General features: G+C 31.8%; 1 protein-coding gene across 1 annotated transcript; it reads right to left on the bottom strand.

Annotated features, from left to right (window-relative positions):
- Nucleotides 1-11,377: 11,377 nt before the first annotated feature.
- LOC139482367 (uncharacterized) lies at nt 11,378-24,590 on the bottom strand. The gene is made up of 3 exons (XM_071266226.1): nt 24,495-24,590; nt 18,821-19,290; nt 11,378-13,869 (listed from the first exon to the last, which is right to left on the bottom strand). The coding sequence occupies exons 2-3, from the start codon at nt 19,272-19,274 to the stop codon at nt 13,670-13,672; spliced, it is 654 nt and encodes a 217-aa protein (XP_071122327.1). The 5' UTR covers nt 19,275-19,290; nt 24,495-24,590; the 3' UTR covers nt 11,378-13,669.
- Between the last annotated feature and the right edge of the window lie 2,491 nt (nt 24,591-27,081).

The raw sequence follows: 27,081 nt of genomic DNA, 5'->3' as shown, positions 1-27,081 counted from the left end.
AAAAATATCAACTTTTTTGCATTTTTATGCCTTTTAGCAAAGGAATGGAACAGCCTAAAGATAGTATCAAAACATACTAAATAAAGACAACAGTAGTATACCGCTGTTCGAAATTCATAATTCGATTGAAAAAAACAAATCCGGGCTACAACATAAAACTGAGGGAAACACATCAAATGTAATAGAACAACGACACCACAGACACACTAAAATGCAACACACAGAGAAACAAACTATAAGAATATATAACAATGGCTAAACGAGTAAAAGAAGCCATACACGTGTATATATATAAATATATGTTATTATTTCGTTTTTATGTCCTTAAAACGTTCATATCTTAGGTTTTCTGAACCATAAGTGTGAGGTAATGTTATATCCATCATTTGTAGTCACCTCGTCTGTTAAGTTTTACACAAATCTTCTGTTTCTGAAATTACTTAGCAAATTGAAATCAAACTTGAGAAAGCATTAACGGTAAAAAACGTGTTAGGCGCTAGATGCGAATTTTGACAATAAATGACTCTTCAGCGGTGCTTGAGGCTAATTTATTTGAAAATCCACATATTATAAGACTATTTTAAGTCATACCATCTTCATTCTTCATGTTTCAAGACGTTTTCAAAAGAAATCCTATGTTTGGGGTTGCAAACAAGAAAGACCAACAATCTATCTACATACCCGGTATGTCAAATGCTGATCTTTGTCAGATGAATAGAATAAAAGTATTCTTTATTCGAAACATATTCTTCATTACAAATGGCGCACGCGAATCGATTTCAACGTCCAATATAAGTTCAAATTAAAGTTTATATTAATTGTTACAATTACATATGAAAATGCATGTACCACGCCTGGTAAACCATCTAATCTCAACCAAATGGTTGAGACGGAAAAAAGTATTCTGGCACTTTCTGTTGAGCTTTTCTTGGTTCAAAATATTGAAAATAAACACAGGGTAGGTCGAATTTTCGTCGATTTACTGAAAATCAATGACTTTTTTGTAAAATCGGAGAATGTCATGCCATAGATAAATCATAATTGTAACTAATATGTCTCTTCTTGGTTTAAAATATTTTAAATTGAAGTCACAATCACTTTTCTCCTACGGATAATAATGTTTACATTCTTTAAATCCGATAGAACTGCTATGATATTAATTACTAGCAAGAAAATATGTCAATTATTTGTGTTTTTTTTAGGCTTTACGATAACCACGTCTGTAAATTGCCCAAATATTTTTTTGTCAAGCCTACTCTGAGCAGAAAAATAAAAAAAATATATAAATGGTTGAGATATAAAGGTATTGGTTGAGTCTTTCTGTCACAATGTTGAGACTTTCTGCTTGCCCTGTACTATTCGAGTTTACCTTTTTTTACGGTTAACCTGATTCATGTTTTCTGTCTGTGGTAAATCTAAATACACTCAGATACAATTTTAAGCATTGCCGATAGAAAAATGCATGCCTTACAAATATAGATAAGATTATTTTACAATGGTTATTTATTAATATGATTTGGATAAATTCGATTCCTAACAGACATCAAAATTTATTTAAAACCGAAAATGCGTTCATTTATAAAGAAATAAAATAGTTAAAAACTAAACAATCGAACAGGACCCCTTTTCTAGGTTTATTTTATCGTACACATTATTTCAGGTAAAAGGTGGTGATAACTTAAACTATGAGTAAAAGATGTCAATTTTGTCATTATAATACTTATCACAAAAAAAAAATATGATTTGATTTTAAAATTGCTTTGTAAGTACTATAAGGGAGCTACCATTTGATTTTTATGGGGGGGGGGGGGGGGGTAAAAAAAAGTCAGGATGAACTAATAAAAAAAAAAGGCAGGACCGTATAGAGTGAAAAATAAAAAGGCAGGACAGAGATTACAACTAAAATAAATGCAGGACAAAATTTTTCATCCTAGCCCCCCCCCCCCCCCCCCCCCTCGCTAAAAATCAAATGGAAGCTCCCTAAGTGACGTCCAACTTAGTGTAATCACAGGTGTTGTATTGAAATAATTAAAACTTAGATGTTTCTTCACAACTGCATTCAGGGCAAATCCTTAATATTTGGTAATATTCAGTAACATTTATATTATAACCCGGGCCCCGTCACACTAGGCCGTGATCGCACTACGATCTCTAAAACTATAATGCTATTGGCGATCGTAGTGCAGTATGGTCGTGTTACGGTCTTGATGAGGTCTTGGTATTCGTGTTGAGAGTAGCCAACTTTTATTAATTTAAACATGTTCAAAACAATCATGATGCGTTCGTGGCGAAATCAGGTCACAGTTCTGTTCTAGTCGTAGATTTATTTAGTCTCGATTACCCAGACGCATATTTAAATATATCTACTTTGAAAAATAAAACGGCTGAATGATCGAGACCAAGATTTTTTTAGCCTTGGAACTGTCAGGATCAGTTCCAGGTTGAACTGTGTAAATCGATTCTAGGTATAGAACTTAATACCAATGACCAAATCAGTTCTTTGTTAAAAGTGTCAGGAGATAGTTCCACATTTGTCCGCTAGAACAGTTCTCCTTCAGATTATGACAGTTAGGGGTAATCTCCATTGTGTACATCTCCTTTGCAATTTTTTTGTTCATTGGATGTTGGATGTGTACGGATTGATAGTTTAGTCTTACCTGCATGATTTTTTTATTAGTTGTTAGTGGCTTTGAACTAGCTGTCAGATAACTGCGAGTACTCTCAGATCTGTTCCTATTGTCTTTTTGTTGTCGGGATGTTCAAGAACCCGGCCACGTCCAATTGTATTTTTGTCCATCTGATGAGTTAAACCTTTTTCAACTGATTTTTATAGTTCGTTCTTATGTTCTTATGTTGTACTGTTATATATACCACTGTCCCAGGTAAAGGGGGGGGGATTCCGCTAACATGTTTAACCCCTCCACATTATTTATGTATGTGTCTGTCCCAAGTCAGGAGCCTGTAATTCAGTGGTTGTCGTTTGTTTATGTGTTAAATATTGAATCATATTTGTTTTTCGTTATATTTTTTTTTTTTATAAATAAGGCCTTTAGTTTTCTCGTTTAAATTGTTTTGCATTGTCATATCGGGGCCGTTTATAGCTGACTATGCGGTATAGGCTTTGCTCATTGTTGAAGGCTGTACGGTGACCTATGGTTGTTAATGTCTGTGTCATGTTGGTCTCTTGTGGACAGTTGTCCCATTGGCAGTCATACCACATCTTCCTTTTTATAGTTCATTCACCAGAAGATCTCAACATTGTTCCAGAATATCTCAACCGATACCAGAAAATCTCAACATGACATACTTTATAACATATTTAGCATAATGAAATTATATTAGTAAAGAAAAAGAACAAACTATAATTTTATGTTTATAATGTTTTAGAAAAATACTAATTTACTAATATATATGCTAGTTTATCAATGATATCACTGTCATTTTGTCAATAGCAGACTGCGCTGGCCATATTTACCTGCTAGAGAAAAGTCATTACGATGTCATTTTAAATTCCATTCATTTGTGTTGTACACGAGACAAACTGTAATTCAAATATCTCTGGCATGACATTCTCCGATTTTACAAAAAACGCATTGATTTTCAGTAAATTGACGAAAAGTCGACCTACCCTGTGTTTATTTTGAATATTTTGAACCAGAATAGCTAAACAGGAAGTGCCAGAATACTTTTTTCCGTCTCAACATTTGGTTGAGATTAGATGGTTTACCAGGCGTGTGTACCAAGTCAGGAATATGACAGTTGTTATCCATTCGTTTGCTGTGTTTGACCTTTTGATTTTGCCATTTGATTAGGGACTTTCCGTTTTTGATTTTCCTGGGATTTCTGGTATTTTTGTTATTTTAAAATAACGTTAAAAAACTTTATGTTAATTTTAAAAATGTGGTGAAATAGATTTGAAAAAAATCACAATGTGTATAAAACTGCTTACATTGAGAGTCTAGTAAATTGAATTTAAATTTCTCTTCTAAAAAGTAACATTTTAAGAAAAAGGTGGTCCAAGAGAGTGAACAAAAACCATTGATTATTGAAAAACACATTGTGAAAAAATGTATATAAAACCACTAATATTGAAAATCTAGTAAATTGAATTTAAATTATATATAATATATTTCTCTTTAAACAGTAATGTGTTTGTCAGAAAAAGAATCGTTTGGCAATTGTTAATGGTGGACTAAGCATAGTGAATCATGGCATTGTAATATGTGTCTCGCTCATTACTGCAAAATTTAGTTAAAAATGCAAATGACCAAGTTAACTTGAAAAAGGGTTAATTTAGCTCAACAGTTTCAAAGGTCATTACCAATGTACAAAGGCGAAGTACAGGCGTTAGCATAATTTAAAATAGTTAATGTTTGCAAATTATAGAAAAATAATTAACTTCGTGGCCTCTTTTTTTTTCTACGTCACGACAAAAAAGAACAGACCACCGTGTAATTTTAAATCATTTACATTTTTGCAAGGGTGGAAGGTCAAAGCAATTTAGAGAAAATTTTAGATATTTGGAAAACGGAAAAAGGTGCACGCAACATTTTATTTTCTTTTTAAAATCGCAACTAAATATACATTAACTAGTAATACTTCGTTTTACGGGATAGGGGAGATATTGATTGGAGGGGCTCTGTATTCTCTAGGAAAAGTCTGTATTATACTTCAATGGGTATGAAACTGCCGCAAAGGAGTAGGTTCAGTAAGACCCCTTTTTGACCCCAAAATATATCAGTTTTACAAAATTGTTATAATGTAAACTTTTAGTTATTTATTGGAAATTATAATACTTCTTCTACATAAATATGGGCTGTTTTTGACAATACAATACACATATACCGGGTGCTAGCACCATTAAGACATGCTAAATAACAATTTTAGCATTTGAGTTAAATTTTGGACGGTTTTCGTCTTAAATGGAAGTGGCCGCATTCGTGTTCATTCTTAATATTTAAATGTAAGTTGTATTTGATGATAATACATAACATATATAAAGGTTGATGATGAACACGGATGCGGCCACTTTCATTTTTTACAAAAACTAACTGAAAAGTGTCATATTATGGCATATTTTCTCGATATTTCATATTTAAGCTTGAATATGAGCGTCTGAAATAACTAAATCAGATCAAATCTTTCACACAAACTAATTGAATCGACTGAAGTAGACACTTAAGTGTTTAAAAAGTGTACAAAATCTTAAAACAGATGAACCTGAAATTTGAGGCCTACTCCTTTTATATGGCATTATGAATAATAAATAATAGTTTACATGACTAATATTCCAACCAATGCTGTAGTTTGCATTCACACCTAATCATATACAATTATTCATATGATTAGTTAAATGATATATGTCGTCGACAAGAGGGATTTTATACAACCTTGACCGTGCACGGTCGGTTATAATATGAACCTGCGATTACTGATATACTAACCTTGTCTCAGGTCAAACACCATAAATTAATCTCCTCGAACGTGAACTCTAACCCTCTGAATTATCAATGTAACTCCTCCAAACACATTTATACTTATACAACATTTTTTTATAAATCTTTTTTTTATTTCTTTATGGGTGACACTTTTGATTTTAGATAATATCCATCGCAAAACGCTAGAAATTTTATATAGTATGCATTTTGAAACATGTCAAAAAATTAATAAGTTATTCCTGTTCATTCAAACCCTTACCCCCTTTTTGTTGTGATTATTTCTATTTTCTATATAAAAAAAAAAATCTTTCTATTTTGACACCTCGCATGTCCACCTTTTAATCATTCAAATTCTTCAGAGGACAGTTCAATGCATTTGTTTATATTTATAATCTATCCATTTTTTAAACTTAGTAAAATACATAATTTATGCTAAAAACTTCCTTAAAGTTAAATATTTCTTACATTTTTTTTTTATCTAAATATGAAAAGTAATTCATTTCCAATAGATTAATTTTTCACTTCCTTTTTTGCAGAATAACTAAATTGGCGCAGGCGTGCATCAAATTCGTCTGCTCTTGCGTAAAATTGGCTTAGGCAGCAACCATTTGATTTTGACAAGTCGAAAACGATTTTTTTCTTTCAATTTTAGCATTACATATAGTGGCAGCTGAGGGTGAAACAAACAATTTTTTTTTTCTCAGAATCAAAAACAAATTATTTTTTTCTCCAAAAACTGGAAACAAACTTTTTTTTCCAAAAAAAACCATAACCCCCCCAGAAAATCAAATGGTTGCTGCCTTAAATTTAAATTTAATGGTTGACAAGTGTAAAATTATAAGTTAATATTAGCAAAGAACAAATAGTTAAGCTTATAAAAAAATCGTTGATCATTCAAAGTCATGATTTGTTCATTTGTAGATAAACAAGTCACACTTTTGGAATTTTAATTTCTCTACAAAATTTCAAAAGTAATATTAAGATAATTGAATACTAGTAAACACGCGGAAATGGGACTTGAAGCGGGAGAAAGCCATGCTGATCAGCAATCGTCCACTAAAAATGTGTAAGGTCTCAGTACGGCTAAGTTCAAGGAAACAGGGCAATTTACCTCTCTTTCACCTAATTTGAGTTAAATTTCAAACCCGAAAAAAAATATATACAATTTGCTTGTTTGATCTTGCGTGAGCTATAATTCCAGTGGCGGATCCAGGGGGAGGGGGTCCGGGGGTTGGAACCCCCCTTTTTTTGGACGATCAATGCATTTGAATGGGGACGAATGTGGTTGGGACCCCCTTTGTCCTGGGTTGGGATCCCCTTTTGAAATGGGTGGATCCGCCCCTGAATTCCATATAATGAAATTTCAAATATTGGTCATTAAGGAGGATCGCAGGTATAAGATTTTCAGAAAACAAAATAAACTGTAATTTTTCATCACAAATTTTATTTATTACCTTTAGCAGTTGTTACTTCATCATATGGTACAAAAATCATTCCAAAAAATCAATTCGTGTTGGACCCGCGAGCCCCCTTAATAAGCTTTTATTAAACAATTTAGGATAAATGAGTTAAATAACTATTACCATCTATTTTCCCAATTTAGTATCTTGTGATCATTGCCATTTTCGTTTTAAAATTTTCTATTTTGACATTGAACAAGAAAAATGTATCCGGTAACGTTATAAAAATAACTTTATCATTTGCATATTTTGCCCATATATATATGTCATGTAAAAACAAATTAATGAAAGATCAATATCACAATTTTCTAAGTAAAGAATCATATGCAAGCACCTCCCAAACATGCTTAAAGTAAACAAAAAACATGTGTCAGTGCATATACGAGTCATTCTTTCCACAGGACAATAAACCCCACTTTCAACGCATGCATACAAGATATTAAACTTTTTTCAAATTTGCAAGTGCATATATCATTCTTTCCAAAAGGACAAATAACCCCCACCTTCAACGAACGCATACAAGATATTAAACTTTTTCAAATTGAATTTTTATCAACATTTCGTAATATCCTACAGCGTAAGTTTTTAAATATTCTAATTTCTCATTGTTATCTAAACTATTAAAATTTTGTAGCCTTAAGCATTAAATTTTGCAACAATAAATACAGTTTTACTAATATTTTTAAATAATAAAAATGTCATCACATCCGATTATTCAATCATTAAATAGTAACTTTTTAAATCCAAAATTTTTGAATAAAAATTTTCTTTCAAATATTTTGACAGCCTAAAGACAAACATTTGGTATAATCCGACTAAAATCGGTAGTTTTGAATAAAGAGAATGAAATAATTTAATCAACGTACATCAAAAGAATGAAGGAAAAATGAAGGGATTTTCTCCCCATAACATTACAATGACATAGTAATCCAGGAAGCATTGTCGGACCTTCTTCCGGATTAAGACCCTTTGCGGCATTGTTCAATGTTGCAAAAGATTTTTTTGTTAAAAAGGGATAAGAAAAGATTTTTAGTTGACTAGGACAGGTGCGTCAGTGAACTGCACCCAGAAATCTCATTTTTAGATAATAGGGTGGCTTCCTTTTGAGAGCAATTAAAATTCTTGTGAAAAAAAGAAAGATTTATGTTTTTAATAAATAGAGCAAATCGTGGAATGTTTAGATTTTTGATGAATGATAGGAAAGATAAAAAAGATAAAAAATCTTTTTTAAAAAAATCAGTTATTTGTGTAAAATATAATATTTTACCGGAGAGAACAATTCAAAATAATCTTATTAGTAATCCATCAAATTCGATATTTATTTTTAAGTTTTATTGGAGAACTAAATTTTACATAAAAGAAATCAAAAATAAACGATACTCGATGGTTATAATTAATAAGATATAAGTAATTTAGCCTTAATAATTAAGATTTAACTAAGTTTGAAAATCAAATATCTAAAGTATCCTGTAAAAATTATCAATGTTCAAACTATTTGATTTTCGAATTTATAGGAGTTATACATTCTGCGTAAAATTGGAAATTCAACACTGACTGTGAGTTTCTGACTGCACCAGAAATGCTTCTCATTATAGGAGATAGTTAAAGCGTTAGGGCTATAAGAACCACCATAATATTAAAGGTATAATTTTCAACGAGACGGATACTCCACCGAGACGAAAAGAGAATTCAGAAAATTTCCTAATTTCACAGTTTTCTGTAGTTCACCCTTTTATTATCTATTTGATAAATCTCATCCATACCCTTATTCTGTGTAGTGCTCTTGATAGTCTTAAACTTTCAAGTTGGTCGGCACGTTTTTAGAAACATTAAGATATAAGATTGTATCCACATTTCTGTTTTAATTTGTTCAAAAATTATCTAGATTTAGGACGATTTAAATCTCAATATATTGCATAAAGACCTGTCTGGTTTTTCGAAGACTGCATGTATGTAGGCTTTCGTTTTTTCATTAGATTACCGCCTCGTTTACATACACTCTACATCCTCTATATATATTGTGAAGTTAGCAATGATGAAATATTTCGCGTGGGCGCCCTTTGTTCAAATGTTAAACAGTTACAGAAAACATTCTTTCTAATTTTAACAAGACATTTTATATATAATTAGAAAGCCTTGCATCTGAATCGCACCTCTGGCAACAAACACCGATTTTTCTTTATACATCTATACATATTTAAGTATACATTTGATCGCTTGCTTGAACGAGGTCAGGACTTTCAACCGAGTTAATTTGTTTTGTTAATGTGGAAAGGTATACAGATTGTCTCCTTTTACATTTATAATACAAAACCCATTTATTATTGCATGAAGAATACTTTATCACGTGTGAAATTAAACGAAACAGGCTGTGCAATGCCATGATATTAGAAGCCCTAAGGTCGGGGTGTCTACAAAAAAGATTTAACGTAAAAAAATGATGTTTGGACCAAGTTCGATATGACGAGGACTGGGATAATATTACACAAATACATATACGTCTAAATATATGTGACTATTTTAGATTTGAAGGTCTATTTCGTCAGATTTATCACAACAATGTTAGATCTGCAAATTTGGGAAGGCAATTTTGTCCTTTCCTGAGCAGGATTTGAATCCTTACATATGTGATATCTAACAACTCCCCCTGCGAGGTTTTCCATTGCCCTCGACCAGCTATATTATACAGAAATGATGCTTTCGTTAGTCGAGTCAAGCCTTTCAGATTCAGATGCAAGGTTTTCTAGCTAGATGAGTTATTAAAATCAGAAAGAATGTCTGTTACAGTTGCTGTTTCATTTCATCATCGAAATATCTTGGGTTGTACAACAGTCATCTTGTATATAAGAGACTAGTTAAATATTCTTGTTTATTTGTATTTTTATATATAACACCCATTTCTATTGTCTGAAGACTGATTTATCATGTGTAAAAAATACTAAAAATTAACTTTCGGAAGTAAAAAGCTGACTGCATGCATGAAGGTCCTCAAACTGCAAATTATTGAAATACAACCTTTTATTTCCAAAGGTTCAAAATACTTTGGCATACTTGGAGGGATAAAAACATATAAATGTGTACTATTATTTCTTATTTTCCACTATGTATAATACATTGTTGAGTGGCCATCTGAAGCCTGCCTCTGGTGCTGGATTTTCTCGCTGTGAGGAAGACCCATTGCCGGCCTTCGGCTGTTTCCGGCACTTAGTTTTTTTTTTTTGTCTCTTTGACACACATTCCCCCATTTCAATTCTCAATATTAATATGTGTACGTGTGTGTACATAAACGTTCTACATTTCGGGGTCTTTCAAAGCTTATGGTATACAGGTTAACCGTTTTGCTCTTTGGTACGGTAACATATACTTAGTTTACTGCTATGTCAGTTGGTCTCTGGTGGAGCGATGTCTCATTGGCATATATACCAAATATGCTTATTTCTATAGATTTTCATTTATTCTTTTTTTAAGTAATAGTGACTGTTGACCCTAGAATGGATTGAATTCTTCCCTTTCAAGCAAGGAATACAGAAGCTATTACTAGTACATCGAAAACATTCTTGCAAACACTTTATAGTCTTATAATTAGTGATATTGACCTTGACATATTGACCCCAAAATCAACAAGCTTCTTCGCTTTTTCTCTACCTTTCATCTGTATAAGTAAAGTTATCATTCGGAAACAATTTTTTTTCTGGTCTATTTTCTATTTTTTCTTAACCGTCATCCTAAAGACCAATAGGCGTCTTCATCTTCCCAACTATGATAAATATCTTTCATCTCAATACGTATTCAAATCAAGCAAGAGAAACTCAATGTACCATTCGGCCACTAGTTTGCCTGTTTTTCAGTAGAGGTGACATTGACCTTTGGACCCTTAAATCAATCAGGAGTCTTTTCCTCCTTCCCTATAACTTGCATAAATATACAGTTCATGTCTATACTCAAGATGCCAACCGGAAATCCATGTGTTTCGGATACACGGACAGAGCTATAACTATGAACCGCCAAAAAGTGTACGGGAACCATATTGATAATACGGGTTGGAATTACTTTAAAATAGTTATCGCATTGAGGGGAAGATTTATACAAGAATTACTAAGGGTTTCAATCAAAGTAAAATTACGACAAAAGCGGATGTTTTGACTAAGTCCAATATGGCGAAAGTGTATTACACTTATAATTACCATCTTAGCTTTGGTAGTTCAGCATGTCAGAAACAATAAGTTCTGGTTAGATATGGAAAATTTGTCTATATCAAACATTTGGAAATCATCAAACAAATCTAAATGAAATATGAAGGACTCAGCAACTATGATCGGAAAAGAAATATTTTACCTGGTTCCATTTTTAGAATAAACTAAGTTGATTGAAATGTTTTCTATTTGTTTTAAATATGACAAAGATAAGAAGTTATATAATATCCTGTATGAACAAACGAGGTGTAGGCGGTAATATAAAATGACAGTTATAACACAAAAAATATTTTCAATTTTAATTTCAATAAATTATAAAAAAAAAAAACATATTTGATAGTTTATGTACAAGAACATAATCTTACATTTATATCACAGATCATAACAAGTAACAATGAAAAATCAATAGGTCGTGACCTTTTCAAGGTCGCTTGACTTTCACCTTGAACACTTTAAAGACAGACAGAATATTAATGAACACATAGGACAGAAGGTTTTGAAAAAGTAAAAATAAACAACTCAACTAATATGTTGGCTCCCAACATTTCTATAGTAAATAAAATAACTAAACATAAAATAAATGAACACATGATATTAGCAGTTGGAAATTTTCATTTTAGGTTTTGTATGGCCTTGACAAATAGACATTTGAATTGATAGATACAGTATTAAACAAAGTCCTCGTTGAGAGCCAATTGAAAATATTACACATCATTTCAAATATTTAATCTCAACGTTAATTTGATAGAAATAAAAACAAAAATCCAGAATTTAAGAAAGATACGAGTATATTCTTGAGTACATAGAATATATTTTTTCGAAATTACATGTTTCGCACACAATGCATTATGAAATTGTCCAGTAAAACGTTTTTGAAAAAAAGTGCTTTGTCAATTAATTTTTAGAATATTTTTTATTCAAAATGTTTTCTGGATGTATTATCGGTTAATATAAGTGAAGCTTACTTATTTTAAGAACACTTTCTGTGGTTACATTAAGAACACTGTTAAAATACTATGAACACATTTTATCTAATGACCTTTGATTAATGGGAGAAAAAACTAAAGTAATGTGGTGAATATGATGTGCACGTGGGAGTATGGATAACTTATGAAGATGCATAATGTCATTTGACTAAACTCGTATAATTTACGACTTCAAATGAACACTAACAGGGCTAAAACAAACACTAACATCTGGAATTATTCATTCTATGTCATTTTTTCAGCTTCAAAGAACATCTTTCAAATGACATTTCACATCAATGAAAATTTATCTTGACATTCAATTTTATGTAACAAAAGATAAAACAAATAAACAAATATAGCACACCTTTCAAATATTTGCAAAACTACTTAAAATGTTAAAAAACGAACTATAATTAGTTTGGATCATTTTAACAACCTGTTCATTTTGCCATCAATAAAAATAAAAATAAATGAACAATCTTAAATAATAGAAAAGATTTTTACGATAAGGCTTAATGCAAAATGTTTCTGACATACGAGCAAATTTAATGTGAAAATGTCCAGACTTTGAATAGGGCAAAACATGAGATGTGCTAAAAACATGCAAAATAAAGATGCATCAAATTCGCTAATAAAATCGATTTAAATTTTATGAATGAACAAAAATTTGAATGATCTGAACTCAACAAAAAACGGTCAAACTTTTGTTGGGCTAATATACAATTGAGGTCATCATTGAATTAAAATCTTTTGCTCGAGTCCCGCCATTCACTGCACATCTGATTTGTAAGATTGTGTTTCGGACTAACAATGAATTTATTCCGGACAGGAATTGAATGTATACAGTGCGTGTTAAGGACCCATATCCGTTCGATGAAAACAAAACTATAGCAGCCTTTTCATATGTTTTTATGATAAACTGCTGACCCTGGGAAAACGGGTCACGGTGTTGTTTTGGCACACTGGTCAATTTTCCAATAAACCATTGTTACGCTTTGGTGTCCGACGCGTTTCTCGTCCCGCCCCTTAAGTGAAAATGCATTTTAATGAACAAGTTAAACCCATCGAGAAAATTTTCACCTTTCACAATGATAAAATGAGTTAAAAGGGATAAAGTTCATGACTCTCTTGTGTTATTCATTTCACTTCCGGTGGTTGTATTATAATCTATTTTAATGCCATGCTTGCCATTATCTGCAAAAAGTACACCCATGGCGATCAGAAAATAATGGCTTAGTTCTTCAATGTAACGTAACTAGGGTTCCAAAATCGGTATTAAATCGAAACGCATCAGAACGTACCATTACACAAACGACTGAAAAATTGTACAGAATTCTATGCAAAGTACAAAAAAAATCATGTTTACAACAGTACAGCTGATGTAAAAAAAAAACTTGGCATTAATAAATGTTCATGACTTATTTGTTCAAATCAATAACAAGCAATGCAATTTATAAGCAGCATACTGATTATGTCGAAACCTGCCAATACTCGGAGTGGATTTTTTCTTATCATAGCATTGTCAAGCTTAGTTCCATGATGGCAGGAAAAACCCGCGCTTGAAAGATATATCATTCAAACTTTCAGTTATATGTTTATGAGAATAAGTTTCACACATTCGGTGGTTCAGCCGTTTTGAAGTACACATAATGTGATGACGTCGATGAAACTGTCTGATTACTGTTATCAGCATCGTAGTCCTCGTCCAGCGTGTAAGTGTTCCTATGCGTCTTGAGACGGTCCCTGGAAGGAACTGTCGAGGACTGCACCAGTCTGGATCTTTGGTTGGCTCCCGCTGTCGTGCACAATTCTGAAAGAAAAACGAAAATTTAATATACCATCAAAGTTCTTCAATTTCCTTCCATCACTTTGACCAAAACATGTCAGGTACAAGTTGCAATTTGAAATTGAACTATAACAAATGACCAGAATATGAAAAGCACTCAATTTATTCAGATTAGCTAATTCTTACTACAGTACTACCCCCCATTATATTGCCAAGTTATATCAAGAAAGTTTGTTTATATATATATATAAGTGTGCTAGTCGTTGGACGTCACCCCCAGTTATGAAGACTGTTTCATCCGAGTTATGTAAACAACCGTGTTAATTATTATTCATATTTAATTACAAATGCATAGTCAATCAAATGTAAATCATGTATGCAAATTTTTATAGTTTTCTGAATCATTGGTGACATTTGAATTATTAAGTCAGTCGAAGACCTAGAACTTGAAGTTCAAATCATAAAATAAAGGTTTATTAATATCTCTGTATTTAGAAATGACGTTGTCGTTAAACGGGCAACTAAATTCCAAGTTAAACGGTTGGATTTTTGGCTTGAAACACATTAACTGAAAACCTATGAAAAATGTACCTAAAGTACATTTAACCTCGTAGAAAATGACATTTCTGAGATATATCCAGTGATAGTTATTAGCTTAATGTACTGGAAAATAAGCATATCTAGAACGATTTTCTACCAGGGTGAAAAAAATCTTTAAGGGCTTTTCTCTTAATTCATTAGTCTGAAAGAATCGAAAAACCGAAATTGAAATAATCCTACTAAATAAGGTGGGGCTATTCAATAACTCTTGACAGCTTAAATAAATGCATACACGCTAAAAATAACATAAAAACTGACATCTCAAATATATGCATACAAGCTTAAAATAACCTTAACAACTATCAATCAATAGTCGATATGCATACATGTCATTTCGTTATGATCAAAAAGATATATATGTTGTATATCAATTTGTACTTCTGTGACCGTGTATTGTTACTTAAGGATGGTGAAAATATGGATTATGAAACATCTGCCAATAGTTATAATATTTCCTATCAGACGAAACGAATTGATGCAACATGTTGTAAGTTAAGTCGAGACAATGCATGCAGCTGTTTTTATGAATGAACCATTCATATACTTCAACATTCTTTCAGTTCGGATGGTCGTGACCCGTTACTTGACCTGGTGAATGGTTTCTTTGTGGGAGTTCAGACAGACCGAAACCCATACCTTTAAACGAGGCTTGTGTTTCCATCTTCCGGTTAGAAATTTCCGCAATAATTGCTAAAATTTATCCAACCGTGTAGAAAAATGAGATAATTAAGAAGAAATAGTTAAAGACTAAATGGGTGTGTTCGTTTCTAAAAGAATGAAAATATATTCTTTTTTTTTCTTCAAAAATGTGTGGGAGCAAACAAATTCAATGACTTTACAGCAGTAAATCAAATTTTTCATCTGGTTGAAACACAATACTAGTATTCTTTTACTCGAGTTTAGCATGAAGGTTATTCAACGGGAAGAAATGAAGATCAAATTTGGGCAAAATTTAATTCTACAAATAATCGTTTCTGGACAAACTTCAGGAAAACCTGCAGTTACCATATCAGTGCGTACAGAAGACGTATAGTGTCATTTCTTTTAAAGTTATTTATATTACAGTAATTGATATTTCTTTGGTATGAAACGACCACCCAATTACAGTGGATAGGATCCGAGACTACTATAAAATAACATTATAATAGTCTCTGATTGGATCAATACTCCTCTAAAAGACCAAATCAAAACTAGCCACAAAATAATTCTATCCATTCTAACCTCCAAAATGAGCATAAGCAACACTGTACTATGCGTTTAAAAGTACCATTAAAAGATATTTTAAATGTATCTTATAAAAGGCCAAATAAACCGAAAATGGGGACGGGTTTCTACTGTTTGATACGAAATTGTGGTAAAACATGTTAAATAAGAATCCTTATCGATCCAACAAATAAAAAAACCTCGTTTGATATCAATTGTGAAGACGTTCGTACAATCACATGGTTATCGGTCCGTATGTCCGTTCATCGTTGCAATATAAGGTATCGATTTTGGTTTCAGGTAGGTCCAAGTTCTGATTCAACCTTTATTTTAAGGTTGACATAAAAATTTAATACTGTAATATGAGCAGATAATCGTGTCCCATGAACACAAATTGGTTAATCTGAAATCATTTTTTTTTCAAATGGTATTTTTAAACGCTGTATAAAGGGTTCCATTTCACTGGTTCCTCTACAAGCTACTGCTATATAATTACATTAGATGTATGTTTCATTATAATACTTTATTCTGATTAGCTAACAGCACATCACGTGTTATTCCGTAAGCAATTGTATCACTCAATAAAACTGTTCATTCATGATAACACGTGGTCCCACAATAAAGTGCATGCACAGGTGAATTAAATAAAAACAATATTAAATTCGTTTTTTCTTGATCACAGCTAAAAAATGTAATTATAAGTATTGAATGCTTCTTTTTGTAACTTCATAGGGGTGTAAAAGCGTTGACCGTGCGCACATTTTGAGAATGAAGCGCTTCCGCGCTTCATACAAAATGTACTTCGGTCAACGCTTTTACACCCCAATGAATTTACAAAAAGAAGCATTCAATTCTTAAATAAATTAAAATTTGGGTAAATATCACGATGAAAAGTCATATTTTAATCTTTGACCAGGAAATATTTTTTTAACATCTAGTTTAGTAATAGCTGAAAAAAAGGCAAATGCACGCATGAACACAACAATAGATTGATTGAAAGCATACAACATGAAGATATGAGTTTAATTGGAGGTACATTTTGGGGACTCTTTTCTCAAATGAAAGAATCATAGTAATAAATAACATAAACCATTTTCAAAACAAACTACAATTAAGTGTCAATAATTAGGTCTTAAATTTACTTTTTATGACCAAGAAAGTCGTTTACTTTAACTATAAACAACTCGAGGATATGTCAAAGATCAAGGAAGCGAAGTTGTTACATTACAAATATGCTTAATTAGTCATGGTTACTTCTCGTCCTATAATTTCAATGCATTGTTTTTATTTTGATAATGAATGTCACAAATTGTTTACACGACATTTGAATAAATTCTACAAAGGCTAAACAAAATATATCTGTTTTACGTGAAGGTAGGCAGGGTTGTTTTGCTCTTTCTTTCCCTTCAGTATATGGGTGCCACCAGGGTTTCCCCCGAGTCAATTTTTTTTTTCGCCACATCTTTCGCCAAAACAATATATTTTCCGCCACTTTATTATTTTTTTCGACAAGTTACTTAAATATATTTTTCGTTATTTTTTTCCTTTTTTCTACCCCCTAAATGAGATGAGTTTGCTCGGCATTGTTGTCTATGATTATGCTCTCAAACTTATCTTAAGAGTCTACCGTGCCACCTTCAATTTTGTAACGTTTCATTTTTATTACGAATGACAATAATGGTATGTTTGCATTTTTAGGTATGAACAATATAGGTCCTTAGATGCTAAGGTAGCAAAACCGATACATCAAGAATGTGTAAACCGTGTAATGTATTGGCAGCCTAACTGTCAGATGAAGCGTCAACTCATATTGCTCATTGCCGAAACTCGTGTGATTTGGCCACTCGTGCTTTAGAACATTTAGTATATAAAATATATTTTAAAGTATATATTGAATATAGATTATTTTGCTTTGGAAAAAAACGTAGCAAGCTGCTATTTTTAAATGAAACAAAAGAATTTATATACTTGGAAAGGTTTCAAACAGATGCTCCAAAATACGTTTACATAACTGTATCATTACATTAATTGCATTCCATGAGTGTACAAAACTCATGAAGTGGTGCCATAGGATTGAAACGAGAAACCCAAGGTCACCCAAGGTCAAGTTTTATTAAACGAAGTCATCATAATAACCAACTATGTGGAATGTGCCGAGGTCTGAAAGGTCGATGTTCTCAAGAATATATTCACTTGGCTTACGACAATGTACGAACATGCAGTATTAAATTTATTTTGCACCTTATCTCGAATTACTTACACATGTGTACACGTGTTACTAAATGACTTACATGGCTAAGATTAATATAAACTGAAAACTATTTATATCGATTTATTTTTTTTAAAAATCAAATAATATGATTTGTAAGAGATCTCGACACAGGATACCAGAGATTGACAGCTTCTTTTGAAACGCAAAATTAAATTTTGAAATATCAAACTGCTATCTTCTTAATTTTCAAACTACTTTTCCATGTATTCTTAATTTCAATTGTTTTCTCATTTTCATTATTTGCTTCAAACACGTTTAAAAGATCTTTTATGATAAACATGATAAAGATAAGAATTTATTCAACAACGAACTGTCAGAAGGGTGGGAAAGTTAATAAATCGTCCTTTAGATTGTAAAGTTGATTTTGTACGTGTACAAGTGTCTGATTGGATACTCTAACAATACACTTGTACATGTACCAACATTTTTGTGGAAAAAATATCATTCATCATGCATTTTCATGCATCCTAAGAGTTTTGGAGTAATCATATACATTAAATACTATTGATGATTCAGTTATTTTCGTGTGTACCAATGTTCGCGAGTACCCATTTTCGTGAATTAAGGAAAACTTTTTAGGCGTGGATATTTGATTTCGTGGTTTTGCCAAAGTCTGCATACAGGCTTATATAAAATTTATCATGTGTTGAACATTTTAATTCGCGATTTATCTGTTCCCTCGAAACAAACGAAAATTGGTATCCAACGAAATATAATGAATCCACAATAGTAAATACAAACATCAATTGAATTTGGATGTTAATTTTTAACAGTCAGGATACAAAAGTCCAATTCGATTCATACCGAAATACTAGATAGGAATCTTGATTGTTGTTCTTCATGTTGAAGATGGGGCATAATCCAATTATTTATATACATATTGAGCAGATGAATTCTTACCTGGGTCACAGATGATTTCCTTTTCTCGTCTTCGCCTCTTGCAAACAAAACACACAGCTATAATGTATATCCCAACAGCAAGTGAAATGAAAGACAATACTCCCAGGAGCGCCATAGCTAGAGTATACCATTTCTTATCCTGATCCACTGTTGTTGGAAAGTTCGTATGCTGATTATCCTCAATTGTCTTGTCAAACCATTCATATGTCTGATTTGGCTTTACGTTATCAATGGGACTTTGATGGAATTTGTCAAACTCGACAAACGGTCCACAGATAGTGTTCTGATCACCACCACAAGGGGCTCTGATAATAAGATTTGCTCCTTCACATTCAGAACATTGAACACACTCGACTTCGCCTCGGTTGTAATAAAATCCATCCTCACAAAAAGGGATATCTTCTGCCAGTAAACAACTGCTTAAACTAACAAATATAACTACTGTCGAATACATATTGATATATTTTGATCTGAAAAAGATAAAAAAAAAAAAAACTCGTCAGTTTCATTGATTAGTTTAATTGTGAAAATAATTGTATTTGATTTCTAAGGTCAACACATGTTAGGCACGTGTAACATTTATCTACATGTACGAAAGAAGATGATAACAGAAAAGAATTGCATTTAATGCACATAATTGCAAATAATCAAAACATCATCTTTACCACGTGTTCGATAATTACACGTGCATATATGTGGGAGTGGATAATATGCATATGAAATGTTGGGCATATGTGTTATGCATTATCATGATTATGTAATCCATACAAGGATAATGATCTGTATTACCAGAACATTTTTTTTAAAACTGAATTCTTTATGAATGAATAGTTCCAATAATATACTAAAAGACAATTATCCGAGAATATAATTGAAACTTTCAATAACTTCTACTAAAAATATTCTGTTCAATTACAAAATAACTCACAGTATTTTTTTTTACGATTTCCTTTAAAACGAAATGAACCTATAATTTATTAGGGAACAATTTTCCTTTAAAATGAAATTAACGTTAGCAATTTTCCTGTAAGATTTGAAATAATAAACAAATGAAGACAATAATACGGAACTACTCACCAGAATATTATACGGAAATTATTTTATATTCCCCCGATTTGATGTGGTACGAATGGCAATAAAAAAAAGTAATGAATCCGTCCCTGAATAGAATTTGTCATATATTTATATATTTCAACACCATACAAATTATATATAATTCTAAATCTCATTTGCTAATTATGCTATCCAATAAATTTAATAATCGAATTGCAATTTTTAATAATGAAAAGTGAAACGTTTTACTTCACTTTTTATTGAAATGACTCAACTTTTGTCATAAAAACTGCAAACCGATTCTCTTTAAAGTTAAAAATGCCATGTTTTGAACATGTAATTTGTAATTTAATTTGACATTTACAACTCTACGGGACAATTAAGTTTCTAATTTATTAATTTTACGCATCATAAATGGTTTGACTTTACCGATTGTCATATTTCAGTATAATAAAGTTATTAACTTATTACATGTTCATTGCAAGCATGCATATTTCCGGAGTTTTTTGTGCATTTCGTGGTAATGTAAATCATAAACGTGTTATTACAGCGTGCAATTTAACACAATCAGAATGCATGTTTTTATTTTAATAATTGTATGGAATGTTTTATACAGAACATGGTATAATATAACAAACTTAAAGAGGAAAGCAAGAAAAATAATATTTTTTATTTGTATCTGAGAAAATACACGAGGCATTTTGAAACCGTATTTTAATTTACATACGTTACAACGTACAGAAAATACCACGAGATCGCGGCTTTGGTATGTGAGAGAGTGACAATTGTCTCCGTTTAAATTTCTTAAATTGATAAAATGTTTATTTATCGAACTTTAATCCTATAATCTTATTTAAACTTTCAAAATGTCCTTTAAAATATTTCAAATTTTACTTCATTTCAAAATCGTAGATAATACTAATATTCTGATTCAAATTTTAACTAAATTGACAATATATGCTTACCTTTCTAGAAAATAATATACTCTGAAACTAACACTAACAATTTTAACCGTGGGAAATATGTAGACTTACCACAATGAAATAAAATCCAGCTTTAAAGCCACATTCTTTCTGTTCATATAAATTGAATGAGTCAGCTTCGAAATTAGAAATGTAAGTCTCCGCCTCCTTTTGAATTTTAAACCAATCATATGTGGGAAATTTCAATACCATGTGCTTCCCATTCATAAAATATCCAGTCGAGCGTAAATTAATTACAAATTTTGAGATTTTTAAATCGTTTGGGTTGCAAATTTTTCTTATCCAGGTAAAACGCAGGTAAACGTTTCACTAAAGATAAATAGCTGTTGCAACATCCCTTTCTACTTATTGCACAAGATCTAAATATAAAAGGTGTTTTCCACGGTTTATTTTTAGTTTTATGTGGGTGGGCCTGGCTGTTATAATAAATAATTACCATGATAATAATAATAACAATAATCATAATGAAAATAGTATGTCTAATTTATTTATGGTAGAAATAAAAAAAAAAACCAAACACCAAGTTATGTTATTGAACATTACATTGATTGATTGATTATTCTTTCCATACGTCCAGTTGCAAATATTTCATGCATTTTCACAATGAAGGTAAATCCCGAAAAGAGCTACGGACGCGCGACATTTAGTGTTATTAGAATAAATAAACGATAAACCATAAAACCCGCAAAGTAATCTATAGAGACTAAGAGTTGCAGTAATTTATTTCCGTATGAATATAAGGCAGAGGCGGATTTAAGGGGGGGGGGGGATTGGCCTGCCCTCTTTTTGGGAAAAAAATTGGTTGCTTATATAGGGAATCATTGAAGCGTGACTGGAGCGGGCCACTCTTAGGTCAGTCAGTTGATCCCCACTTATGAACATTTCTGGATCCGCCACTGTAAGGGAGCTACCATTTGATTTTTATGGGGGGGGGGAGGGTAGAGGGGGGGCTAGGATGAAATTTGAAAAAAATAGGCAGGACAGGAGTTTTGAGTAAAAAAAAAGGCAGGATGAGACACTTGCAAAAAAAAAAAGTCGGGATGACAATTTATGTAAAAAAAGTCAAGATAAACTAAAAAAAAAAATGCAGGACCGAATAGAGTGAAAAATAAAAAGGCAGGACAGAGATTACAACTAAAAAAAATGCAGGACAAAATTTTTCATCCTAGCCCCCCATAAAAATCAAATGGTAGCTCCCTAAGTTTTGTGGATTGTTTAATATGATCTAATATGTCACCTACGAACTGGCTGTAAAAACAGTCATTGTAGATATTTCTTGGAGTGAGGGAACGTTCACTTGATTTTCTGATTGGAGATGGGCAGGAGGATTTTGAAAATGAATATCCTGGCCCGTTTAGGGCTGAAAAAAAATCCGTACTAATACATCCTCTAAAGCCAAACGGACGCCCCTCTTTAACATGAGTCCTAAAGAATAAAGAATAATGCGCCCCTCTCCACAAAAATACAGAAAAGAGAAAATAAAAAATATAGAAACATGATAATAGAGAAGCATGGTGTCCAAATTAAAGATTACACAAATAGTTACATCCAGACCCTCGCCAATATAAAAAAAAGAAACCAGTTTTCATGCGACTAAGTTCAGTATCTTTTTTGTTCTGTTGTGAAAAGTTGTCTAACTGTCAATCATACACCGTCTTCTTAATATGCCCCACCTACGACAGAAGAGGGGAATTATGTTTTCTGGTCTGTGCGTCCGTCCGTCCGTTTGTTTTTTTCGTCCATCCGTCCCGTTTCAGCTTAAAGTTTTTGGTCAAGGTAATTTTAGATGAAGTTGAAGTCCGATCAATTTGAAACTTAATACACATGTTCACTATGATATGATCTTTCTAATTTTAATGCCAAATTAAAATTTTTACCCCAATTTCATATTCCACAAAACTTAAAAAATAATCAGTGCGAGTGGGGCATCCGTGTACTATGGACACATTCTTGTTGTTGTATTAAATATAGAACAAGAGTTGATTGTTGTAAAATTATGCATAATAGAAAAGAAAGGACATATAGTATCACACCTCAAGACGGTCAATGGTACTGTGTGGGTGGACTGATTTGCTTTGTGTCAATCACGTGGCATATGTGCATTAGAGAACACAGCTGCAGTGTAATGAAAAGTAATAAATAATCGGACAAAGGCAAGCATATTTTTTTGCATTTTGTCACAAGCTGTTCCATGCTTTCAACTTATAACATTACAGATTATTTACATGTTAGTTTAAGTTGTATGTGTTATGTATTATTTATGTATCCATATTTCTTAATAACAATTGTCAATGAATAAATATTTTATATTTTTTTTATTCATAATTATTCTATATTTAAAATTAATTTTTATGCAGTCCGCATCAGTTCGATTCATAAATGATCATAAATGTTTTTACCTGCGGCATCATGGCTGAAAGATTAATAAATATATTTCCAAGTCCCATTGCCGCTTAGCAAGTAAACTGATGATAAGGGACAGGGTACAGAGGAGACAGGGGAGCAACTAATTCCATCTGTCTAAGATGTTATTTTAGTATCTAATATAAGGGAAATAACCTTGATTTAAATATACGAAGATTATTTGAGTTAATTCCCTTTTGCCAAGTGACATTGAAAGCAAATTATTTCATTGAAAATCACTATGGAATTAAAATACTAATTCTTGGTGCTAGATTAATATTTATGCAATAGCACTAATAACTACTTGAATAAGAATTATCTTGAATTAATATTTTATAGATTACACCAAATTTCAAATTCCATAGAAGTACATAAATGAGGAAACAAAAAATTCTTTAGCACATCGGATGCTGATAAACCCAATATGGGATCATTTTAAAGTATATCGTAGTATTTCTGAAAGCGTTTTTATTCTCACGGGGTACAACGAAATCCTTATAATGACTTTATATATCTCCATATAACTTCAAAATTTGCAAATGTAAAGATTTTATCTAAAATTGCAGAAAAATAGTTTCGACTTGATTAGAAATGTGTATCATAACCGAAAAATAGACGGCATGTAATACATCATATCATACATAGTTTGCAAGCAATATTCAAGGAAATACAAGGAGTTTAGTTATCAGGTAAAGTTCGCAGGAGAGGATCGAAGATTTTTATTGGGGGGGGGGGCATAATTGAATAGCACGGATTATAGACCCCCTTACGAGGAGAGATGGGGGAAAATTGTACGATTATATGCCATAAAATCTTTTAAAACTTCAAAAGCATGATATAAATTGTATTTTGGTGAGATCAAAGGGCGGACTATGCCTCTTGGACCCGCCACTGGTCCAAAAAAAGTTTCATCATTTACTCGTACGTTTATACCTACTTTTATCAATGCGCTTTTTGTTAGGGTGGATTTTAGGGTGTAATTAATGAACTCTTGTTTTCCTATTTAAAAAAAAAAACGGTCGCTTATATTACTAAATATAATGTTGGTGCTTTAGCTGGAACAAAGAAAAAACAATTTAACAATAATTGAAATAAAAAGTTGTTGAATTTAATTTATATAAAATTAGCTGAAATACGGATTAGTAAAAATACTAAACTGGTCTTTACTTCAGTTAATCTACTAAAAAGTGGAAATGGGGTACCAAATTTTTCTAAAGTTTGACCTTGCGACATACCTAAATAAAGAATGTTCATTTCCAGACGATCGCTGTCTGTTTTGAATGAAATTGTAACACACTTCACTGAAAATCAAGAACCGTTTCTCTCTTCCGTTCTTGAGTCAGCAGATAGACATTTTCAGTGGGTGGGATTACATCAGAAGAATGCTTCAAGGTCAATTGAAGCCTAACATTATGTAACAGATAACAACACGCGGTAATTCTCAATTGAGTAAAAAAAACTGTCAATTTATTGAGAAAAGAGGGGTGTAATTATTTTAAAAGACCCATTTTATGTTTCGCTTTGGAAATACTTTGAAATTTGACCAGCCTTACAGATGTGAGATGTTCGCCCTTAACTTTTATTATTTAATTTTGAGTAGAGGATAGGTGTACTCTTCTGAGAACATTTCAAAATTTGCAATGTAAATAATAATTGATAAAAGAAAAAAGTCCTTTTAGGGGACGACCATTTGATATTCTGGGGGGGGGGGGGGGGGGGGGGGGGCAGGAGGATTTGTTTTTGATCGGTTATTTATTTTTGTAAACTAAGAGGACAGATTATTGATTTTCTGCACTATTGAAGCAAGATGTTTCATTTTCATTAAAGCAAGCTTAAGGACTGATTATTCATTTTCACAACTATATTTATGATATTCGAAAACATACAATTCTTAAATGATTTGTTTATTATAAATAACGCATGTGATAGTCTAGTCATTATGTACCATTTTAATCAGAATTAATCATCATCCTCTGCAGAAATGAATCTTTTATATTCCCAACTGCATATACATGTATTGCATACATACATAGTATTAAAGTTTGGTTGTAACGCCTTTTTTAAAAGTATTGGCAAACACATTTCGCCGAGCGGAGCGAGACAAATTTTTATTAAAGGGTTTTGGAGCCACTGAAGGCACAAGAAGCTATAAAACAAATGATGCAAAATCATGCTTTCTGAGTGTTCCGAAGACCCTTTCATAATCTGAAAATGCAAGTTTTGTATTAATTATTTTTTGACAATATTTTGGTCTCAAAGCAAAATGTATAAATTCAGTGTAAGACTTAAGTTTCTAGGGACAACATCAAAAGATCGATGTGCATGATAAAGTAAAAATGGATTTCACATAGTTAAGTCTGTGGCTGCTGGATATTTAAAAAATCGTGATCAAGTTCATAACAAAATTACAAGATTACAAAAGGAATGCAACACTAACAGAATACAGAAGTGCAATCAATGAACAAAAGACAAATAAATAAGAAATATTGATCCCGAAAAATCAGGGCTACGTCTGAGGAAAAACAGATTTTGCTTCTTGCAAGGCACTCGCTGTGAACACAATTTGATATGGAGACAAGCGTTTAGTTTTGAAATTTCCTACATGAAGCATTTAAAATATGTTAAAATAAAAGTGAGGTACCAGGTTTCCTGAGACAAGATACCTCAAGTTAAATAAAACCAATTTTCAGACATATCAAGTATATTTAAATAATATTTATACTTTTATTATTAAAAAAATTGGGGAAGTGTTTCGCGATTTTTTTTTGGGAAAAGATGAATTTACGAAGAATCTGGTGCCATCTCATACTTTCGATTAGACCTGCTGAGTTATTTATTTTCAATACATTGCCAGTCAGGTAATTTATTTTCAAACTACCACAGAACAAACCATTTATTTTTGTGATTATCATGGTTATCATGGCTGAGTTATCTATTTTCAAAATCCTCCTCCTCCCTAGAATATCAAATGGTCGTCCCCTTAGGTTTATTTTTGTTGGAGGAAATCTGATTAATTTAAATCTTCCTTACTTGGGCATATGTGCAGTTGTCTTTCTGTGTTATTATCGTAATCTTCACTTCATTCCCATTTTTGGTATTATTACTTTCTTATTTTGACGAAAAGAAAACTTAATTGTTGTTTCAATAATTTTGTATTAAAAAATAATAGATTTTAAAATTATTTTAAGTAATGTATTATATTTTTCTAATTTCACTCCATGTTTTCAAAAATGCCTCGTGTAAATTTAAGGCCACATCCTCTCTTTTTCAAGTAATCCACTTCCATTGTAACTATCGATTTAATTTCTTGTGGTTAAGGAGGCAATTGTTCAGATTATATAACGGAAATTATTGCTGAAAAGATGTTTAAACTTACCGTGGTTTTAAACGAGGAGAGTGAAATTTCGTGGGTGTGTTTGCTCAAACACTTGCGCCATTTCTATAAATAGTTTCTAAAGAAATGATATAGTTCGGTGATCTTTAAGAATTATTATTTAAAACTGATGAAATTCTAAGTAATCGTCTAAACGGTACATCCTTCCTTTTATCCAATTATGAAAATCTTATTTCAATGCATGTTCAGTACTAATCAAGACGATCTCATTCAAATTATATTTTCAATGATTTCAGGATGGACGGTGATTTGAGATATTTCTATATATTATAGATTAGGGGGGGGGGGGGTGCTTGTTTGTGATTTCCGAATCATTAATTAATTAAGTAGTGATGTTCCTTATATATTGCCTTCTGATTCGCTTTAGCTAATGTTGTATATATTTTGTTTTTATAATTAATTATGTAATAATTATGTCATATTGAAAT

The sequence above is a fragment of the Mytilus edulis genome, chromosome 7, assembly GCF_963676685.1.
Source record: "Mytilus edulis chromosome 7, xbMytEdul2.2, whole genome shotgun sequence".
NCBI lineage: Eukaryota > Metazoa > Mollusca > Bivalvia > Mytilida > Mytilidae > Mytilus > Mytilus edulis.
This window is presented reverse-complemented; position numbering and strand designations above follow the sequence as displayed.

Bases quoted from the DNA above. Each gene is read 5' to 3' on its own strand.
- LOC139482367 (XM_071266226.1), bottom strand. From the start codon at position 19,274: ATGTATTCGACAGTAGTTATATTTGTTAGTTTAAGCAGTTGTTTACTG. The intron at 13,870-18,820 runs GTAAGAATTCAT...TTTTTCTTTCAG, and splicing joins GGAAATCATCTGTGACCCAG to AATTGTGCACGACAGCGGGA.